We start from the raw sequence: 22,796 nt of genomic DNA, 5'->3' as shown, positions 1-22,796 counted from the left end.
AATGAAGCAAAAATGTGCATTAAATAGCCAGATATTTAGCGATAACATAACTGTAACGCAATGTCTACTATCAGCCATAAAAAACTACAATCGCCAGAAGCACCCAGGAGAGTGGGGTAAGCCAATGAGTGGCCAGCAAACGGCGTGACGGCACTTGCTTTGGTCCATTTATGTGCGCGCTTGGTAAGCTCGCGCAGAGGGCTCGCGGTAAATTCTGTGAGAGCAGAGCACAGCATCCGGAGGTTGTTGACGGTGGGTGTGACTGACAGCATCTCTATAACCGAGAAAGTCCACAGGATTTATTTTTGTCGTCTGTAAGTAGGAATATGTCTGAATTTTAAACGTTATGAGGAAATGAGGGCAAAAGGAGGTTAATCCTTGAGTGGAGTCGGTAATTTTTCGACAGTATGTTCAATTTTCTTTCAACGTTTTTCGTTGTTTGTCGCTTATGTTAGCGCAGCACGTGAGAAACTAACGTGACAAGCGGGTTTTTTGTGGATGTTTTCGCCCTCGTGGGCATTTGCATTCATTTTTGTAACATTTCAGGGACAAAATGAGACAGAAACCCCTATTGTTGTTGCTCTTTTTGTCTGCTGCTTGGCGGGCTGTTAGCCTATTGTATGGTAGGCGACACTGGCACAGTTGGCACCGACAGCGATGAGGGTGGACTTTGAAGACTTATTTTTTTATGTTCGTGAAACTTGTGGGCTGCAGAGACATTTACAAATTCCTTATTCACCGATTTATGCCGCCTGTGAGAAAATCTTTATTCTTTATTTCTTTTTTTTTTCGTGGCAGTGACCTGCCTTTGGCTCCTCTTTGTTTGCAGCTGCTCGTCACTGTGCTGCCAAAAGCGCCTTTGTTTGAGGGTGCTTGTTAAAGCTTTGAGCTAATGACACCAGAAGCCTCACAGAAACAATAAATTTACATGAATTAAGGTAATGTCATTGGCAGAATGGCACATTTGTACTCATTCAGTGAGAAGTTCTATAAAATGGCAACAGTGGGTGTCACAATGGATACCAAGGTGTGGGCTTTTTAAATTAAACCTCACTCAGATTAGATTAGAAGTAGGTGTTTTTCTTTTTTCATGCTGCCTTCTAACCCACACTCAGCTAGCTGATAGCCTTTTTGAATTATTAGGGGAGGGGTCTTTTCATTGACTAAGCCCAGCTGAATTTGGTCATGGTTCATCATTCACTCATCATTACCACTTGACTAAATGGAATGACAGATGTTTCTCACATTTAAGAGGAATTACTTTTTAAATTCCCCCCCCTACAATTTTATTAGACAAGATGCCTGTTCAGTCGGCTGTTGTGGTACGTGTGTAGATGTGTGTCTGTGTTCCCCTCCCGCTGCTCCAACACATGGTGCAAGGAACAGGTGCTGCCTGATGATCATTTCCTCCCAGATATGCTCATCACTCACTATTCGCATTTTTCTTGGTGCATATTTGCCTTCTAGCAAAGGCCGAGTCCAGGCCCTGTCTGCACTCCCCCACTGCCTGCCGTTACCCAGCTCGATCACAGCCTTTTGTTTCAGCTAACTGTGACTTGTGTCATTAACAGCCCTCACTGATGGGCAGGCTATTGAAAAGCTCTCCTCATTCCTGAAGTGGCTCGATTGCTGGTGGCTTAAGCAGAATGTCACTGCTTCCTCATATCTGGAGATAAACAATGGTGCGTGTACAACATGACCGCCCTGAATGCCAGTACCATTTTTTTCCCTTTTTTTTCTTTATGTGTGTGTGTGTGTGTGGATTGATGGGCGGTGGTTGCTTGCAGTTTTGCGTGTTGCCACAGGGCGTCGCCAGTGAGACCGGTTTTAATCTTGGATGATTTCTGTGATAATGGTGTAAATCATCCACTAGACGTCAGTAATTTTAAAATAATCTGCTAACATGACTCTCTCTGATGTTTCCCTCCTTTAGTTAAATTTACCTGAAGCAGTCTCTGAAGATGGCATCCGCTGAAGGTGAACTACGTCTTACACCTTAATGCACTATATTATTTCTTAATTATTATTATTTTTTTCACTGTGCCTTGAAGTATTTAAACATGTTTTTAAATTTTATTATTATTTTTTTTCCTTGGATGTGTTCAGATATCCAGGTTAAGGAGCTCGACAAGCGGGCTTCCGGTCAGGCTTTTGAGGTCATCCTGGCTACTCCTACCCCTGATGCCAAGGGTGACTTTCCACTGTCTCCTCCCAAGAAGAAGGATGTCTCACTGGAGGAGATTCAGAGGAAGCTGGACGCTGCAGAGGAGAGACGCAAGGTAAAAAGATGACATATTTTGCATGGGTTGGAATAATTAAAATCTGGTGGGCTATTTCAAGCATCTTATGTATTTTTAACCATCCTTTCCCAGAACCATGAAGCTGAGGTTCTGAAGCACTTGGCTGAGAAGCGTGAGCATGAAAAAGAAGTGCAACAGAAAGCCATGGAGGAGAACAACAACTTCAGCAAGATGGCAGAGGAGAAGCTCAACCAGAAGATGGAGGCTAACAAAGAGAACCGCACAGCAATTATGGCAGCGATGAATGAGAAATTCAAAGAGAAGGTCAGTAATTTCTTTTGACTGTATGGACATGATGTAGTACTATTAAGATGTTAATCTTGTACTGTTTAACAGGACAAGAAGTTGGAAGAGGTGCGAAAGAACAAGGAGACCAAAGACCCCAACTCAGAAGAAGGCACTTCGGAAGACTGAAGGTTACAAACGGGGGATTGTATAGGGTTTTTTACGTATCCAAAGATTGATTTATTTTTTGTTCAGTCAGTATTTTTGTTGTGTTCACTGCCCACCTTTTTGAAGTAAATACAAGTTTCACTTTGTGAAGATATCAATTCTTCTGCTAAGTGTATTTGCGCTGGTTTTACATGTGGATCATCCTGCCCTCCCCCTCTTGTCTAATTCATCTGATTATGTAGCTTGTCAGTGCAGCTTCTGCCCTTTTTGAAAATTAGCAGTGTGTAACATACCCTCTTTGAGGAAGCATGTTTCTATGCATAGGTCTTTATTCCTACAGATTTCATAGTGCGTTTTGAAATGTCCCTGTGAACCACACCTGTTCTCGGCACTTACTGTGTATTTAAAAAAAGAAAAATTAAATAAATAAAAAAAACTCAAAGTAGCACAAGGTTTGATTTTTGGCATCGGCTGTTATACATACAAGTGTTTTGTGCAGCTTTGCTACCCAGATTCTGCTTGCTTGCTTGCAAATCATGTTTCGTGCTGCTGCTGATTCTTTGCTTTTGTAAAAACACGGGGTTGTCCTCAAAGCACATGACTTCTTGCTGTATAGCTGTGAATTAACATGCCAGATATGGAGATGGATGTCAGCTTGAACATTACTGAACAGGGTTCTACACATGGAATGCAGAAGAGCAATACACACTTTGGCATCTCAATAGATACAGTGACTAGTTGACTTGAACTGTTGTACTAAAACAAATAAAAATGGAACAAAGCACTCTTGCTGTCGAAACATTTTTGTCCTCTTCTCTGTTGTTTGCCCTGCTGTGGGAAGTGGGTACAATATATGCACAATGAAACCCAGAAGATAACTGTATTGAGGCCAGCCCAGGTACTTGTGACCTGTCCAGGATTTACCTGCCTCTCGCCTTATGGTAGCTGGGATAGACACCCTGATAAGGAAAAGCGGAGGAGAATAGATGGATGTTTTGAGGCCTTAAATCAATGAAAGTACACGAAGCTTTAGCCTGTCTTCAAAATGACTTGTTTAGTGTGCCACGTTTTGATGAACCTTTGAAGACTTTAACAAATATAAGATGCTTAAATGTTTGCTCTTTGCTGTGTAAATGGTGGTAGACCTGGCTATGGTTGACATTCTCCAATTGCAGGCAGAAGTAAAAATGCCTGTCCTTGTACACAAAAATACTGATGCTTTTGATTGCTTGAGAATCCAACATAATGCCTGCCCATCTTCCTTACCACTACAGTTTACTGTTGTGGAGCCTGGACCCTATCTCTGCTGTTAAAAGGCAACATTTAGGGTACAATTTAGACGAGCTAAAATCCTATTAACAAACCTAACCCTTCTCTCCAACACAAATGAAGTAGAGTCCTAGACCATAAACTTTGTCTATATGTCTATATATTATTGAGTTTTTCTTCTAGACTGGGACTAGGTGTAGAGAGCTATAGATCAGTGTAAATTACATAAATGGCCACAATTGCAAATAGGCCATTACATGATTCAGATTCAAACAAACCACAGTCTTTGTCTCCCTCTGCTGGTGGTTTGATTTAGTGTCTGGGTGTGTCAAATTAAATGTGACCTCATCCATGCTCATTACAAAGCTTAGCTTTCATTGATACTTTCAACAGGTAGGCATAAGTTTGTTACTCTAATACTGAGTGCTCATCAGTATTACAGGTTTAATGTAGCCCAAATAAGGGAAAAAAGCTTTCTTTTTAATTATATTTTTTCAATATCCTTTTTCTTAAAAAATGACCAGTGCGAATAATTAATCACCAGGCTAGTGGGTAATTAATTGAAATCTCAGTTCTAATGATATCTTTAACCCTCTGATGTCTAAGTCATCATGAATGCTAATGCTACCCTAAGCATGTGTTTTGGATGCTTTTGGGAAAAAATGACATTAAATAAAACTAAATAAATAAAAAAATAAAAACAATTCCAGATTCTGATTGCTGAGGGTTATAATTAGGATTAAGGTTAGGGTTGCGGTTGTCAGCAGTGACAACTTAGATGTTAGAGGGGTGAGATGCACAGCTGACAGTTTCTATAGGCCACCAACGAAAACTTAAAAACTAAAAAATAAATGCAATAGACATGTTAAAACAAACTGTAGTTAACTCAACAAATTAACTGAACTCAAGGCATGAATAAACCAAACAAACCACAATTGAAATTGTGGTTTGATTTTGTAATTGAATTAACAATCAAATCAACTAGTCAGAGGCAGCTTTGGTGCACATGTAATTATAATATATATAATAATTCCCGCTCTGGACATGTTAAATATTACACCTGATAAATATAGCATATATTGTAAAAAAAAATTAAAATCAATAAAACCTAAACATTTCCAAATAAGAAAAACTAAACTGAAAAAAAAAAATCTAAAACTAGATGTTAGGTTTAGGTTGAACACCCTGCTATGGAGGGGCCACAAGCCAGATAGGCGTAATGTTGATCACAATAAATAGGGAGGGTTGTGTCACGAAGAGCAGGACCCTCCTTCTAAATTAAATTTCTTTGCAAAATTAAACACTAGGATCATCAAGAATAGGATTTACATGTTGGATCTGCCTGTGTGAACAACAAACACCTCCAGTGCTGGTAGAAACTGTGCCACTGTTGAGTGATGACAAAGCACGAGGAGAGGAAGGCATGCTTGGAGACAGCGAGAGAGAAGAAAGGCAGTTCAGAGGTGAGAATGGGGACGTTAAATGGGGGGAGTATGACAGGTGAAGGGAGAGAGCAAAGGAAGGCAGATATATTGTGTGTAGAGAGACTAGGCAGAAAGAAACAAGCCCAGGAGCGTTGGAGGTGGATTTAAACAGTTCTACCATGACGTAGATAAGAAGCGGCATAAAATAGGGGCAATCTTGAAGTAAGATTATGTGAATAGTGATGTGGAGGTGAAGAGAGTATCACACAGAATCATGATTTTAAAGCTGGAAATTGAAGGTTTGATGTCGCATGTTATCAGTGCCCCACAAATTGAATTTCAGTTAAAGAGAAAGATGAATTCAGGAGTAAGCTGGATGAAGTGGCAGAGAGTGTCAGGAGAGACTCATGATCGGAGTGGACTCTAATGGAGGTCTACGTGAAGGGAAAAGAGGTGATGAAGAGGTGTTGGGTAGGTGTTAAGAAGATAAATGTAGACAGGTGGTAGTGGAGTATGCAAAAAAGATGGAAATGAATAGAATAGAATAGAATAGAATAGAATAGAATAATCCTTTAATTGTCCCACAAGGGGAAATTTGGTTGTAACAGCAGCCAAAAAGACACATATACAAACAAACAGTACACAGGACACGGAACAGAAACATACACAATTTTTCTTACATATTTACATTAAGGACAATGGTTACTATATACAGAGAGTACTGTACAGTTATTAAATTAAATAAAAATAACTACAGGTAAGAGGCAAACCAGGTTGTAGTGCGAATCGGTTAATTAACTTATTGCAGTTACAGCATTGATGTAAACATCTATGTTTGTTGGGAGCAGTTCTGATTGTACAGTCTAATAGCTGCATTGAGGAAGGACCTGCGGAAACGCTCCTTCATGCATCTAGGATGCAGCAAATGGATCAGATGAATAGCTACTAGATATCATCAGTGGCAGCGTATTTACTCATGTTTACATGAGTAAATACAAAATTGGATTTTGTATTGAGTTGGGTAAAAGCAATCTCAAGAAACTCAAGAACAAATGAAAAAACAAACTCACTGACATCTATCAGTCTGGAAAGGGTTACAAAGCCACCTCTAAGACTTCGAGACTCCAGGGAACCACAGTGAGAGCCATTATCCACAAATGGAGGAAATTTGGACAAGTGGTGAACCTTTCCAGGAGTGATCGGCCTACAAATTTACTCGCATTGACAAATCATCGATTTCAATTCAATTCAATTTTATTTATATAGCGCCAAATCACAACAAAAGTAACCTCAAGGCGCTTTATATTGTACAGTAGATCGCACAATAAACAATGAGGTCACAAAAGAACCCAGAACAACATCTTAACAACTATAAGCCTCACTTGTCTCTGTAAAGGCAATTGAGGTTCAAGAAAGCCACTGGGCAAAAGTGGAATCCATGGGAGAGTTCCAAGGAGAAAAAGTGATGCTGACCAAAGAGAACACAAAGACCGATCTCACATTTGCCAAAAAACAATGATCCCCAAGACTACTTGACAACTTGCTGTAATTGATGGAACCATGAATTCTGCTCTCTACCAGAAAATCCTGAAGGAAAATGTCCAGCCACTGGATTATGCAACAGGACAATCATCTGAAACATACCAGCAAGTCCACCTCTGAATGAAAAGAACAAAACAAAACAAGAACAAAATGGAGGTTTTGGAGTTCAAATCTGATTGAGAGGCTCCGGCCTGTTGGTTCTTGGAACAATGGTGCCATGATGATTAGCACTGTTACTGCACAGCAAGAAGTTCCTGAGGTTGAATCCACCATATGGCTGTGGCCTATCTGTGTTTGCATGTCCTCCTCGGGTACCCCAGCTTCCTCCTACAGTCCAAAGACATGCAGTTAGTGGGGTTAGTTTAACTAGTGATTCTTAATTGCCCATAGGTGTGAATTGTTGTCTGTTGTTCCTGCGACAGACCACCTCTTGCCCAATGCCAGCTGGATCCATCCATCCATCCATCCATCCATCCATCCATCCATCCATCCATCCATCCATCCATCCATCCATCCATCCATCCATCCATCCTCTTCTGCTTATCCGTATCAGGGTCTGCAGCGAATGAGGAGAATGGATGGATGGATGGACATTGCATTATTCAGGATTCCCAGTTCGGGTGGACTATACTAGCTACCACAGGGCGAGAGGCAGGGCACACCCTAGATAGTTGCAGGGCTAAAACACAGAGACAGACAATCATTTGCACTCACATTCACACCTGTGGAACAGTGCTAACCATTGTGCCAGTATGCTGCAGCAATAATGCAATGTAAAATAAAAAAAATAATAACAGACTAAAATTAAAACATTTTTAATGTCTGGAATCAGCAAGTAAATAAAAACGAGTAAAGTGTGTTTGTTCACAGTTCACATGTACTTTAATTTGCACCAATAAAAACTGTATAACAAATGCTGTATAATATGCTGGCTGTATCTAAATATAAGATCATTTTACAAGTGCAAAGCCTACAATTTCAATAATTGAGAAAAGTAAACCTCTTAAAGTTATTTGAATACAATACTTGAATTATTGTAAAATATCATAATATCTATATAAACATAAAAAAAACCCTCCAATAAATCTGACTGGCGTGCTCTTGTGACGGAGGGTAAAGTTCTTAATAAGTTTGCAGTTGTTGGTGTCAGTAACCACCCAAAGAGACCGCTAGATGGCAATGTTGTTCTTTTACTGTGCTTCTTTTCTCTCCCCCGCCAGTCCCCAAGCACTTGTTAAAATTAGGACTTCTTTCAAAATCTAACAATACATTAATTTTGTTTTCTTTAAAAGCGTGCTATGGTTGTAAAATTGCATCAGGAAATGTTCCGGGCACCTCAATAAAATGTAATCAGCACTATTTAGTTGCACCTCTTACTCATTTCAGGAGCAAGTGACTACTTATTTCTCTACATATACTCAATGAATTTTAGCTTCTTTTACCCTGATGTGGAAGAATCTTTCTGTTTATTACTTAAGTAGACAAGACCCATGTAGACATCAGCTGGCCAAGATCAACTGAGTAAAATGATGTGGTGCTTGTCAGAAAGAAGGATTTAATTCTCTTAGTAAAAAGTTACATGATGCCAACTGGCAAACCATCTGCCCAGTGAGGATTTTGAAATACAGCCCAAATCATTCAGAAAAGCACAGAGCAGACATTTTAATTTTTACATTTTGCATTCCTTTTTGTATCAGCTGGACTGTTTCAAAGCTCAACAATGATTCATGCTTGTATATATAGCAATATTGTATTTTCTTGGCCTTCAGTATGTAACAGAAATAAAAGCCTTTAAGTATGTGAGGCTATCTTGCCAGGCGCACTACCATTTCAGATAATCCTGATGTAAATAACTCATCATCATTTATATCAGGACTGGGTGTGGGGTAGGTTTGGTCCACGCAGCTTTCGGTCACTGCATAACAAAGTTTATTTGACTTTAAAACACAATGACGTACCGTAATTACAGCCAACTCAAGGGAACCTCCGAGGTCTGATTATGGCAGCTGTATTTATTTAAGTAAAAATCATCTTGCTATAAAACAGTAATATCTCTTTAATGCTGTCATTTGCCTGTTTCACAAAATTTCTGTAGAAAGTTTCATTTAAAAAAGAATAAATGAAAGCTCGTTAGTCAGCAAGTATACTTTACCTACAGCCAAGCCTCCTGCGATATAACTAGCTACATATGAAAATTAAATTTGTCTTTACAGCTCCATCACTTTTCTTTTTCAAAACATTGGCTCAGCACAGGCTGAGGTTGTTGTGTCTTCACTGCTTATGAAGAAATCGCCTCGGAGTCGTCATGCAGATTCTTTTATTCCGTAAATATAGAACAGCGCATCCACGCAAATGTAAACTGCTAAGCTAGCACATGAACACACCTATCACCTATCTACATCCGGTGATTACAAAATAAAAGTTCGAACATTACATCTCCCTTTAACGAACAAAAACGCTTCTCGGGTAGTGAGACTATAATAAGATATAAACAATATACTTCCAAGTTTCAATATGCTATGCTGCTGTATGTGTATTCTAAACATTTTTTATTTATTTATTTATTTTTTAACATTTCAACACTTCTTAAGTTTCCAAACATTTCAACACTCTTTTTAGTTTCTGCTGCATAAGTGTCTCTTTTTTCTTTTTCCCCTTTTTTTTTGGGGGGGGGGGTTACAAATCAAGGACCTGCCTTGGCTTGATGGCACGGCCGAATCTGGTGCGAGGGCAGGGTTCAGTCATTGTAGTTGGAGTGTGGTGGGGAGACCTGGTCTCTGGAACAATGTCTTGAGTGGTTTGCGTGTCATCACAAACGCCAGTTTGTGTGGGAGTGCGTGGCGAGGTGTCCTGGGCGCTGACAAGGTGTCGGCGATTGCGTCTCAGGAGTTGACCGTCACCTGTTTTGATATGATAGCTGCGTGGGGTCTCTGCTGGTTTGACAATAGTGGCTGGCTGCCATGTTCCATCTTCTTGCTGGTAGCGTATTAGTGCGCCAGCCCGCGGTGTCGGCAGGGGTCGGGCGGATGTGTCATAATGTCTTTTCTGACGGAGTTGACATTCCTCCCGTCTTTCTTGCACAAGGCTTTGTGGGGTGACCTGAGGGCGGAGCTGTGTAGTTGTTGAGGGCAAAATGGAGCGCAATCTACGGCTCATGAGGATTTGGGCTGGGGATTTAAGGCCATCAACAGGTGTGTTCCTGTATTCCAGCAAGCTCAAGTAGGGATCCATCTTGTCCTGTTTTGCTTTTGTCAGAATACGTTTTGCAGTTTGGACAGTCTTTTCAGCTAAACCGTTGCTCTGGGGGTAACGTGGGCTTGATGTAATATGCTGGAATCCCCAGTGCTCTGCAAAACGTCTGAACTCTTGTGAGCTGTAACATGGTCCGTTGTCGCTTATGACTTTCTTCGGAATGCCATGTCTGGAGAATGTGGCTTTCATCTTGTGAATCACAGCTGCTGTGGTGATGTTTGGCAGGCGCTCGAGTTCAAAGTATCTGCTTAAGTAGTCACAAATGACAATGTAGTTTTCAGAGTTCCATGAGAACAAATCGGTCCCCACAGTTTGCCATGGGTTCTCTGGGATTTCTTGAGGCAGCATGGGCTCTTTTTGGTTCGAGCTGCGATGCGTTTGGCAGATGTCACATTTCATAACTGTCTGTTCAATCTGTTTGCTCATGCCTGGCCAGAACATTATGTCTCGTGCCCTGTGTTTGCTCTTTTCGACTCCAAAATGCCCCGTGTGTATTCGTTGCAGCATGTCTTTTCTCAGCGAGTGCGGAATTATTATTCTTTCACCTTTCAGGAGAAGTCCATCTGCCTCAGTGATTTTATCATGATGGTTCCAGTACTCACTGACAAGTTCTGGGCATTTTTTGCGTGTCTCTGGCCAGCCTGACCGGATGATGCGTTTGAGGGTAGAGAGCTGTTCATCTTGGACCGTGGCAATTTTGATGCATTCCAGTTTCTCTGTGCTCACTGGTGCTGTCTGGATGATTGTGTGTACTTGTGTTTCCATTTCCTCACTTAGTGAGCTGTCACTGTCGTCTATTGACTTTCTTGATAGCGTGTCTGCTACTGGGATCTCTTTTCCAGACCTGTGGACAAGTGTTATGCTGTACTTCTGAAGAGCAAGCAGCATACGTTGTAGTCGAGGCGGCGCCAAGGCTAGCGGTTTGCGTAGTATACTTTCCAGTGGCTTGTGATCCGACTCAACTGTAATATGACGTCCGTAGATGTAGTCATGAAATCTTTTACAGCCATAGAGGACGGCGTAGAGTTCTTTCTCTATTTGGGCGTAGTTTTGCTCTGTTTTGTTAAGCAGTTTTGAAGCGTATGTGACCGGCCTTCCTTCTTGCATGACTGTTGCACCCAGTCCATTTTTAGATGCGTCTACTTGTAGAGTTACTTCCTTTTGAGGGTTGAAATATGCAAGCACTGGCCCTGGTTCGGCAGTAAGGGTGTCTTTGATTTGCTGTGTGTTCTTCTTCCCATTTGAACGGCATGTCTTGGCGCAGCAGCAGTCTGAGTGGCGCACTCATTTCTGCCAAGTTTGGGGCAAATCTGGCGAGATAATTCACCATGCCGAGGATTGTTTCCAGCTCTGCAGCGTTTTCTGGAGGTTTCATGTTTTTGATAGCTTTTACCTTGAGTGGGTCTGGTTTCAGTCCGTTGGTTGTGAGCTTATGTCCGAAAAAACTCAATTCTGTAACACCGATGCGGCACTTTTCTGGATTGAGTTTTAAACCTCTCTCTCTTGTGCGGTTGAGCATGGCTTTGAGGTTCTTGTCGTGTTCCTCTTTTGTTTTTCCAAACACAATGATGTCATCAACGATGCCTGCCACTCCTTCCAGGCCTTCATATGTCTCGTCAATCCTCCTCTGGAACTCATCTTGAGCAGACACAATGCCAAAGGGGAGTCTGAGGAAACGGTATCTGCCGAAGATTGTGTTGAATGTAGTCAAAAAGGATGACTCTTCACTTAGCTTGATGGCCCAATAGCCGGAACGTGCGTCGAGGATGCTGAAAAAGTTTGCACCTGTAAGCTTGTGTGTCACATCCTCAAGAGTGGGGAGTGGATAGTGTGGTCTCATTATGGCTTTATTTAGAGGTCTTGGGTCCAGGCACAGCCGGAGTTTGGGTCTTTTCGGGTTCTCACAGATTACCAGAGCATTGACCCATTTGGTGGGCTCTGTGACTTTTTGGATAATCTTGTCTCTTTCCATATTGTCCAGCTCCGATTTGACCCGATCTCTGAGGGCAAAAGGCACTCTTCTTGGTGGGCACACGACTGGTGCGACAGTCGGGTCCACGGTGAAACTGCACTCACCTTGGAATTCCCCAATGCCTTTGAAAACATCAGAATATTCGCTCATGATGTCTGGTGCTTTGGTGGGCTGCCCTGCTTCCATGCTCTCCGTTACTGCGTACACAACCTTAATGAGTCCAAGGGCTTTGCATGCTCTGAAGCCTAATATTGGTGGGCCGGTGCAGTCAACAACATGAAACATCTGTTCTGATTTTCGGTCTTTGTATCTGCTAATCAACTCACAGTGTCCGTTGACTTTGAGCGGGTGGCCCCCATAGCCAAACAGTTTGTCCTTGTCCTCCCTGAGTGGAGTTTGTAGCATTTGGAAAGTGTTGGCTGGTATGATGTTCGCTTGTGCTCCAGTGTCCAACTTGAAGGTGAGTTTTATCTTATTTGGTCCCAGTAGTATGTCTGCAAACGGACTGTCTCCATCATCCTCTGCAGCTATGGTGTCTATGAACAGCTCTGGCTCTGAATCGTTAGCCTCTAGTACAGTGTGCACCTCTCTGTGTCCTGTTTTTCTTTCCACGTTGCTCTTAGATCTGCATACTTTTGCAAAGTGGTTGAATTTATTGCATTTCAGACACTGCTTTCCTTTGGCTGGGCAATCAGTTCGTTTGTCGTGATTCCTCCCACATGCCATGCAGGCTTTGTTTTGGTGTCTGAAATTTTCACTTGCTTTGCTGGTTCGCGGTAAGTTTTGTGGTTTTGCGCCTTTGCGACGTACGGCATGCACTTCATGGTTGTCGTTAGTCATAGCTTTTAACTGTGACTGTGCTAGCTCATAGGAGCGGGCTATGTCTATAGCTTTCTCTAGCGTAAGAGTCTGTCCTTGGCTGAGTAGCTTCTCTCTGATGTGAGGAGAGTTGGTTCCAAAAACTATTCTGTCTCTGACCATTTCTTCACTTTTTTCATAATCACAGTCTTTAACAAGGAGTTTTAGCTCTGTGACGAAGTGCTCAAAGGACTCACCGCTGTCTTGTGTTTTTTCGTGGAATTTGTATCTGGCGAATATAGGGTTAGCTTTCGGCGTGAGGTATGTTGTGAAGCCGTTGTAATACGTTTGTAGCACCTTAGCTTCGTCTTCTGTTAGGTTCCACGTATTACTTATATCTCGTCCTTTGTCTCCCATCCACAAAAGTAGGAAGCTGCACTTTTGTTCCTCTGACTTGTCTTTGAGTGGTCCAGAAAACATTAGCTCCACATGCTGTTTGAAGCGGCGCCAGGCGTCTGGTAGGTTGGACGAGTCCCAGTCCATTCTCGGGGCTGGTACACCGTAGGCCTCCATTTTCTTCCTTCCTTTTTTTATCTATTTTTTTTCGAGTGGGTCCGCTGAGGAGTTACTCACTCTGACACCATGTTGTGTCTTCACTGCTTATGAAGAAATCGCCTCGGAGTCGTCATACAGATTCTTTTATTCCGTAAATATAGAACAGCGCATCCACGCAAATGTAAACTGCTAAGCTAGCACATGAACACACAGCCGGCGTACCTATCTACATCCGGTGATTACAAAATAAAAGTTCGAACATTACAGAGGTTACACACCTCACTGGCTTTCTGCAGCCTTTGTTCGGTGTCTGCTCTTTGAACAGAAACAGTCTCCAATCTTGAGTTCTGTGTTAGCTAGCTTGTTAGCTTGCAAATCGCATGGAAGGAGTCACGTGTATATAAACATTAGCTACAATTATGACTTCATTTAAAATCTAACAATAAAAGGATCTTTATTCCCCTCCGAAAGCCTACTTCGGGTGAAAACTTCTTCAGGACCGTTTGTGCTTGCAGTGCAGAACAAAAGCTCTAACGTGGGCCAAAAGTTAACAACTTGGCGTGATATGCAGCCTGGATTTAAAGTTGCAAAGGGTCCACCAGCCTTGATTGTGAGAGGAGTGCTGAGTGGTGAATACTTGTCACTCCCTGATCAAAAATATAGTAGTAATATGATAGAAATGTTGATTTTTTACAATGGATCCACAAAAAAACAACAAAAAAAGAAAAAATCAAAAAGCCTTCTCTTTTATCATTACAGCACAGTCTGGGCAATGGGCTAGCAGACCTTTTTTTTTAAACACATTGATTTCATAAAGTTTAAGCCCAAAGAGTTGTCCTTATACATACATTTTTTTATAATGTAGAAAAATACTGACAACCACCACTGCTACCTCCCAGCCTCCTAGTAGATACACCTACATCCCACATTGTCTTCTTTTCAAGTTATCGCTTTCACAATAATTCCAGAAAACGTACTCTGACCTTGAGGTTGAGGTCACCGAGATTCAGACTTGTCCTAGAAATTTAGAAGATACACACCAACCGCCTACCCACCAGTGACGACAATACCCCGTTAGCCTTTTGCCGGAATACTATTGAAATTACATGTCTTTTCTTATATTAAGACATCTTAACTAAATATGTAGTTAAGCTTTTTTTCATTGACAGAAAGAGCAGCTTGACTGGTCCAGCCCATTGAAGATCAAAATGGGCTGAGTTTGACATCCCTACTCTAGATTATCAACAAACTATTGGGCTGCGAGTGTCATGGTCTGCAGTGGGTGGCTGGAATAAGGCTCCTGAACCTACCTGGGATCCGCCCCTGGGCAGGGCCAACTCCTGCACACCTGGAGCCTATTGCAGGAAATCAAGCCAGAGGGATATAAGCCACACGTTGATGTTGATTCACTGCCAGTTCGTCATCAACACATGTTGGTAACAGACCTTATACTTCAAGTTCTTGCTGTGATTTATCTTGTTAACCAGACTCTCTTGTGCTGCAGTTACTGTATTCACCTTGGCTCACGCTCCACCTCCGGACTCAGGATACCAAGCAATCATTTTGAAAATCTCTCTGTGCCTCACCTGCCTGCCCTCCTGCCATCACACTCTATCTGAAGCCCCGGATCTCAGGTCAGCCTTTCCACGCCACTCAGCCCCCCTGGATTCTCCCCCCCCCCTCTCAACACTCCATGTCCCCTACTGCAAGTAAGAATTGCTACCCTTACAACTTGCCACTTCAGAGCTGCCTCCACTACCTCCCTAACTCCACTATCTTCTCTCTTCAGTGTAACTGTTCCCTGCTCAGCTCCACTCTGCATCTCAGGCCTCATTCCCTCGCCCTAGCCACGTTTCCCAGGCCACACCTCGTCAAACTCCACGTCTTATTGTTTTTTTGCACTTACGCCTAATAAATTGTCACATCACCTGCTGTCTCTGCTCTGGGTTTCTGCACCTGAGTCCTGTTCAGTACAGGCCACTCGGCCCCGTGACAGCCAGTTTAAAGCTGCTGCCTCAGCTGACACATGACCTCACTTAAATGCTGGTCAAGATCTGTACAATTCTCATCAAACTAACGAAAATGACCCCCTGTTGAGTCCTCAGACAGTAACCAGCTAAGCACACGCTGGGCGTAATGTTGGTGACAATCAAGGTGACCACAAAACTTGGCAGTTGGCTGCAATTTGCCTCTGCTGTTCCCGACAGCACTAAGGGGTGACAAATTAAATATCATGTCTGCTAAAAGTCCTTGTAGGAGAACTCATTCTCCAGGCTTGATTTATTCCACTGTATCACTCAGAAAAGAGTGATTACAGAAAACTCTATTGAGGCTCGTCAGTGTTCAAGAAAGGCGAAGTGTGTGGGTTAAAAAGTGAAATGAACCATTAACATTTCCAACCGTGGCGTTTTTAACATGACTAGCCCATTCTATAGCCAAATGCCCTGTTATAACCCTCCGTGATCCAACTTTGCTATCACAGCAGGAGCGACCTAAGAAAACCTGCTGCACGACAGCTCAGTAATAGAGAGCTTGGATAATTACACAGCATGAACGCACTGCTCTTAATGTTAAATACACACATTGTTAGCTCCACAAACCTTGTGTAAAAATCGGCTTTAATTGGCAAAACACTCCAGGCCTATATTTTTAATGATTTTACTCTTTTAAACGCAGTTTTGACTTTTTATGACTCACTGCATATTGAACAGAGCCTGAAGAGAAGTAATCACATATATTTACTGCAAACAACCCTTGCTTTACTTTTCCCTGCTCATCTTAAAGTAAGTACCTAACAATTATCTATCTTTGGTTGTTATTTGCTTTAGCTCTGGGTTCCTGTCAGGTCTGGCTTATGACCCCTGTGTTGGGTTTATTTCTTTTTTTTTTTTTTACACCTAATAGTCAGGTAGTCATATTCTATGAAAATGTCTTCTGTGTTCTGAAAAACCAGCGTCAAATGCAGTTTTGTTATAAAGGACTCCATATAGTCCTGCTTCTATAGTAATTACGAGGGTAAGTAGCATTTAGTGTGTGTTAACATGATGCCACAGTCCTTCCATGAGTGGATGCAAAGAATTAAGGTACAGCGGTCCCTTGCTATAACGTGGCTCAAACTGTATGTTTGCAAGTTTTCTCCCGAACAAACACAACAATGTCAACAAAACGTCTTGCGCCGCCAAAGGAAAGGCAGAGGAAGATGCTAACCATCGCACAAAAAGTTGGACTTCTGGACATGGTAAAGGAAGGTAGAAGTTACCGCATTTTTCGGACCATAAGGCACGCCGATTATAAGGCACATTAAGTGAAACAAAACAGATAAGTCAAACTTTACGCAAATCATACTTCTTGCTTCCTCCACTTCTATAGCATTGATTAATTAATGATGAATTCACTCGCAGCGCTCTATTCCCATGTTCTGGACCTGAAAACAGGTTTGATCTTTGCTTCATTCAATAATACTGGACTTATTTTTCTACGAAGGTTTGAACTTTGAGAGCGTTTAAACAAGAGAGTAAAGTGTGAAAATGTTCATGCCTGTCTTAGGAAAGTCTATAAAGTGTGTAGTGAGGGGTTTTACAGCCTTAAAACATCTATAATAATTGTAAAAAATAAAGCTAAAGCTGGCTACTTGGCGGATTTCACCTATCGCAGGTTATTTTTGGAGCGTAACTCCTGCGATAAACGAGGGACCACTGTATTGCAATGGTCCAGTCAAAGTCCAGATCGTAACGCAGCTGGAATGCTGTGTGCCACAAATCCTAATAAGGAACTGAAGCAACATCTGAAAGAGGAGTGGCCAAAATTACTCCGCAATGATCTGATAGACTGATACTTGAAACTACTACACCTTGTAGAACTAAGTTCTACAAGGTGTAGTAGAACCTGTGAAAACCTGGTTTACCTACCATGCTGAATAACTTTCTTGATAGGGATGAAATGTTAACACTTTGAGCAATGGCTTGAACCCTCACCCCTTAGCTTCTAGCTTCATGATATTGGTGGTGTGCATGGCTTTAAAGCATTTGGCTGACTAGCATTCTGAATCACAGCTCAGAAGCATTGAGAAGACTGCAGCCAAGCCAGTGGGCATTGTGAGGATCTGCTTTGAGCTAAGTACCAGTCAGCATGCCAGCTTGTTCACAGTCACAATCCTAATCTCAGCTGGCTTTAGCTATTGGCTCAGACCACCCATGTAGGCGTCTTGCTCACCCAATCAGAAGAAAAATCTGTTTTGCCTTTTTTGAACTGATGGAAAAAGTAGCGCAGAAAACATAGCATCATTTTTATCTTCTGATTGGATTTATTTGCCAATTAAAGTTTTTCAAACTAATCAAACGGTTCTAATTATTCTTCACAAGATCATATAAATATATTTATATAAATAAAAACACTTAGACTATTCCACTCGTGTTGTGTTACGGTGTTGAACTATTCATAATATTGGGGTGTACTTATTTGACAGGGGCCGCAACAAATGAGCTGATAAGCTTCTCATCTTATGAGCAATTTTATGTTTCTTCTGGAAATACTCTTAGATTTACTTGTGAACTAGAGATAGATATTTGTTAAAGACATTACATTTTGTTTCATTAAATATCAATTTTACTCATTGTTTATTTTCATCTTGGTGTTCATGCAAGTAGTCTAAAGACATTGATTGTCAGTATTTATTACTGCTCACTGCTCTTCTCCAACTGGTAGCTGTACGGTGAAGATAAATACATATTTTGTTTGATTAAAAGATGCTTCCGCTTGCTGAATTTAGAAGCTAGATATATATGCTGAACTAAAACAGATGGTTGCTTTAGTTAAAGCCGGGTTGCTACATGTTTATAATTATTTAACAGCAGAACTGGGTTAATTGTTTAGTTAGTAGTTTAGTGAAATACTCTAAACTACATACACTAATACGCTATTTACCTTAAACTTTCAAATACTGCAGTATCTGTATGTGAAAGAGAATGTAATGATGTTAGAAAATCCCATATTGATGGCTGGCAACAGTCTTCCAGCAGTCAACACTACCTGTACAAACCAGATAAAGTTCAAATACAACAATTAACTAATAAGAAAGATTAAAGTGTTGCATAGAATATTAATAAAAAAATAAAATAAATAAAATAAAAATAATGTTATCTACCACTGATTTGTAGTCTCCTGGGAGTACTTTTTTTTAAATCACTGAAGTGACTTCTAAGTGTGTTATCTAATGATAGTTATGACCTCACATTTTTACATTCAAATTTTGAGGAAATACACTGATGTGTGATTTGCCCTGCATAAGGAGATCCAAAGAGACCGTCCCTATTATTTCAGAAACTACAACAAAATCCTTCCAAAAGATATTTCCTAATTTAATGTTGGAAAGTGCTACCTCCCCTAGCTATCCAACTAAATTTAGAACTTGTTACTGAAAAGGGCATAGTGTGTGAGTCATATCATTTTGTAAGGTACCCCCAAGCTATGTGTAAGGAGGAACTGTTATCCTGGCAGAGATCAGTGCCATCAATATAGAAATGTTTCATCACAGAATAAAGGTGATTGCTCAAATGAACTTTGTACTGATTTGAAATGATTCTTCCCTCTAAGGACGCACATGGAGCCAAGGTTTTGACCCCTGTATTTAAATCACATTTCATGCAAAATTTAACAACTTGTTTTTTCCATTGAACGAAGCCAATAATTACCTCTGCCATGTGAAAGTCTTATCTTTTTTTCCCCATTTGATCCCCGCCCCCTCATCCCAATCATTTGTATTTATTCAAATGGATCCACACTGAGATCAGAGCAGAGGAGAGAGATGTTCTGGCCAGTATCTCCATGAGTAAATATAATGCAGAATGAGTTTGAGTTTATCCTGACATCATCTTAATGAAAATGTCTGCGGGGAAACAACAAATAGGGTTAGGTTGAGGCTGGAACTGCAGGGAGTGTGAGGCAGCAAGGGATAAGGTGAGTGGAGCTTAGGGGGTCAGTAGAGACCCATTAAGGAGGGGAAACACAGATCTGCAGAGGTGATGGGTAAGAATGAGATAAAGCCAGGCTGGGGTGAAATGATGATGATCTCAGATGTGAAAAAACTATTACAAGGCTGACTGAATTTTTAATATAGCAAAGAGTTGTTGTTAATATAAAGCGACAGGTGGTTGACCATGTGTAGCGATAACAGAGGGGAGGTTAGGCTGCTTGGTGATATCAGCTGGGGGTTGAGTGGTGTTAGGTTTTTAAGGGAGATACTGACACAGATTTGAACATTTGGAGCTACCACTAAGTGAAGTGATGTTCTGGCTGTAATTCCACATTAAGCAATTTTTCCTCTTTCATGTAATGGTTCCAGGGAACCGGTTTGTTCTCAAGGTGATTCAGATAAAGAAGCAATTATATGTGGAGCCATTGAACATTCAGTTACAATCAGAAATTTGGACACATTCATTTACAGGGTTAACCTTCTAGGAAATAATGAAACAACGTGTGAAACAAGCCAAAAACATCATTCCCATTTCAGATGAGCTTGTCACATGGAATGGCTTTCAGCTAATAGAATATCCTGACCTTATTCAAATTTAACTGCAGGGGCATCTTGTGTTCTTGATTCATCTGAGATCCTCATCTGTGTACCTGAAATGAAAACTACTGATCTCAAAAACAAAGAAATGCAGAAGTACCAAAACGTGCACTTCCTGGAGCATCTAGTCTAAGGCTGGCTCCTAAAGTGAGTAACTTCCCATAGATTCCCATGTTAACAAGTTTTCCAAGTTAACAATATTGGAATAACCTGGTACAAAACTGTTTTAGTTCCTATGGATGTTTTTTGGAGACATTTGGATACCAGTAAGACCAGTTGACAAGTATGCCAACAGTGGCAGCTATTGACAGCAATTACTTGAAGACACAATCATCAGTCAAGTTTCTTCAAATACACTCGCGCAAATCATCAAAATCTGTGATGGAATGCATTTTCAAGAGGACTGCCTCAGGAAAAGAAGACCAAGAATTCCCTCTGCTGCAAAGAAGTGGTTCAGAGTGCCACCACTGAAATCTCCAATTAGCAACACCTCAGGTTAGAGCACACATCAAAGCTTACCAGAGGTTACAGGCACAACTGTTGGGGCGAGAGTGTGTGAAGTAATCTCTTCTACAGGACTTCTACCAAGAAGAGGAGAATCTTTTGGACCAACAAAATGAGCTGAGATTAGAGCAGTGGCCCAAATTCAGGGTCTGTGGTTTCCTGGTTTTAGCATCATTGTTAAGAACAAGTGAGACAGAGTGCTGCATCACGTGACGTACTGCTATTGTACCCTCAATATTGGGTAATTATTTGGATCCTCGTTGTTTGTACCAAGACCATTCTTGAACCTCAGGTGATAATTTTCTATCCATCCATTCACTTCCGCTTATCCTTTTTCAGGGCATGGGCACTGGAGCCTTTCCCAGCTGCCTTCGGGCGAGAGGTACACCCTGGACAGGTCGCCAGTCTGTCGCAGGGCTAACACAAAGACAGAGGCAACCAATTGGACTCACATTCACTCCTTTGGGAACTTTAGTGTTTCCAATTAACCTAAACCGACTAAGTGCATGTCTTTGGACTGTGGGAAGAAGCCGGAGTACCCGGGGAGAACCCATGCAAACACGGGGAGAACATGCAAACTCAACACAGAAAGACCCCGACCTGATGGTGGAATTGATTTCGGGACCTTCTTGCTATGAGCACGTGCCACCATGCTGCTGATAATTTTCTACCTTCATGTAATGGTACAAAAATGCCTACTGTTATTTAATTCTCAAATCTATGAGAAATGTATACGTTATATAAGTACTTTAAATACTAATGCTAATGAAAAGAAGATACTGGCTTCTCTTTAACCCCTGTTGTTCTATCACTTTCTGTAAAACTTATACAGTTTACTAGGTCAATCTTAGTGCATGGCTTGCCTCAGCATTGTAGCCACAGGGGTGACTACAACCTCTGACTGAGTTTTAGTCAATATAAATGTAATTTTAGCACAATCCAAACTTCACTCTTACCAAGTAGTTAACATTTTCTTCTCTCCAGGCCTTGGAAAGGGCAGTGCCAAATAATTTGAAATGACTAAATATTTATTTTGCACAGGCTAATGGTTCAGTGTTCATTTGAAATCCCCCCAATTTCTTTTGTTGTGTAGAAACAAAAAAGCTTAGAAATTTTTGAACTGCTTTACACTCATTGCTTTTGAAACACCTGTATTTTGGAATTTGAACCAAGGTATCTTTCATAGTGAACACGGATTACTGAGTCAAAAAAGAGTGGCTGTAAATCATCGAGGTGTTGTGAGTCTAAAACAGAATGAAACATAATGCAAATGCCACTTCTTTTAATAAAACATATAAATACTCTGTGAAAAAGCATAAAATCATTTTAATACCAGATGCTCCTTTTTACAATCAAAGCTGTCGCCGTTACTGTCTGGATAATAATAATAACTCAGGATCTGGCCATTTTCATGTCAAAAGTTTCAGTTATTCAGCTTTCCCTCTCACAATGTTCTTCTTGTCAAGATTATAAAAGCCTTTAGAAGCGTGGTCTGAAGTCTGTGCTGACAGATTAATGAAATTGTTTTCTCATAGTTAACTGTCCTCATTGGGTAAATCAAAGGACCTCTGCACTGCTCTCTGTGGGCATTTTCAGGCATGTTTTACCTGTGTACACTGCCCCAGTCAGCAAAGTAACAACAAGCAAGCAGCTGTCAGGCCACAAACACTTTGCTTTGTGTTGTCAGCTCTGTGTTCAAACGTATACGTATAAAATAAAGATCATATGTGTCTAAATTAGCATAGGTATTTGTGTCAGTGTGTGGGACTGTAGCTTAAGGTTTACATTGTTCACTGGTAATCATGGGACAAGAAATTTCAGGCCATGTTATGCAAAAGTAATGCAACAACTTTTTCAAATTAAGTACATTAGTGCATTACTTTAGAAAAAAGTAAAAAGTAACATGCAAAACATTTATTTTTGAGTAATCGATGGGAAAGTCCTCATTGAGCGGAAGCTCCCTGCTGGTAGGAAAAGAGAAACATAAATTGCTCAGGAACAGTTTGAGGAAGGAAGAGCCTAAGATGTAAAGCCTGATCCACACGGAGGTGTCTCTCCACCACCTACAGGATCCAGACATCTGCCACAGCTCACGTGTCTACGCCCTGAGGGTTGGAGCTGTCTTGGTGGCATATTGGGGAACTAAACAATTGTTTGTGGTGATTTGTTGAGCTTGTGTTGAGCTTTCAGTAGCATGTATTAAATTCCTTTTGACTTTA

At 41.1% G+C, this 22,796-nt stretch overlaps 1 protein-coding gene across 3 annotated transcripts; it reads left to right on the top strand.

Moving 5' to 3' along the window:
- The first annotated feature begins 148 nt into the window (after positions 1–148).
- Positions 149–3,477, top strand: LOC146493623 (stathmin-like). 3 transcript variants are annotated; one of them, XM_085148988.1, is made up of 6 exons: positions 192–314; positions 1,572–1,682; positions 1,934–1,977; positions 2,107–2,279; positions 2,373–2,564; positions 2,637–3,477. In XM_085148988.1, exons 3-6 carry the CDS (start codon positions 1,962–1,964, stop codon positions 2,712–2,714), a joined length of 459 nt encoding a protein of 152 aa, XP_085005114.1. In that variant the 5' UTR covers positions 192–314; positions 1,572–1,682; positions 1,934–1,961; the 3' UTR covers positions 2,715–3,477. The 3 variants fall into 3 exon arrangements, with proteins under 3 accessions (XP_085005113.1, XP_085005112.1, XP_085005114.1); XM_085148987.1 differs by lacking the exon at positions 1,572–1,682 and having other exon boundaries at positions 149–252; XM_085148986.1 differs by lacking the exon at positions 1,572–1,682 and having other exon boundaries at positions 162–314.
- The last annotated feature ends 19,319 nt before the right edge of the window (positions 3,478–22,796 follow it).

This window comes from Neolamprologus multifasciatus, chromosome 22 (genome assembly GCF_963576455.1).
Source record: "Neolamprologus multifasciatus chromosome 22, fNeoMul1.2, whole genome shotgun sequence".
NCBI classification, from domain to species: Eukaryota; Metazoa; Chordata; class Actinopteri; order Cichliformes; family Cichlidae; genus Neolamprologus; species Neolamprologus multifasciatus.
Note: the sequence above shows the minus strand (reverse complement) of the source record. Positions and strands in the feature narration are given on the sequence as shown.

Excerpts from the sequence above, each read along its gene's own strand:
- LOC146493623 (XM_085148987.1), top strand. Across the intron at positions 2,280-2,372 it reads CTGCAGAGGAGAGACGCAAG|AACCATGAAGCTGAGGTTCT; the intron begins GTAAAAAGATGA and ends ATCCTTTCCCAG. Across the intron at positions 2,565-2,636 it reads ATGAGAAATTCAAAGAGAAG|GACAAGAAGTTGGAAGAGGT; the intron begins GTCAGTAATTTC and ends ACTGTTTAACAG.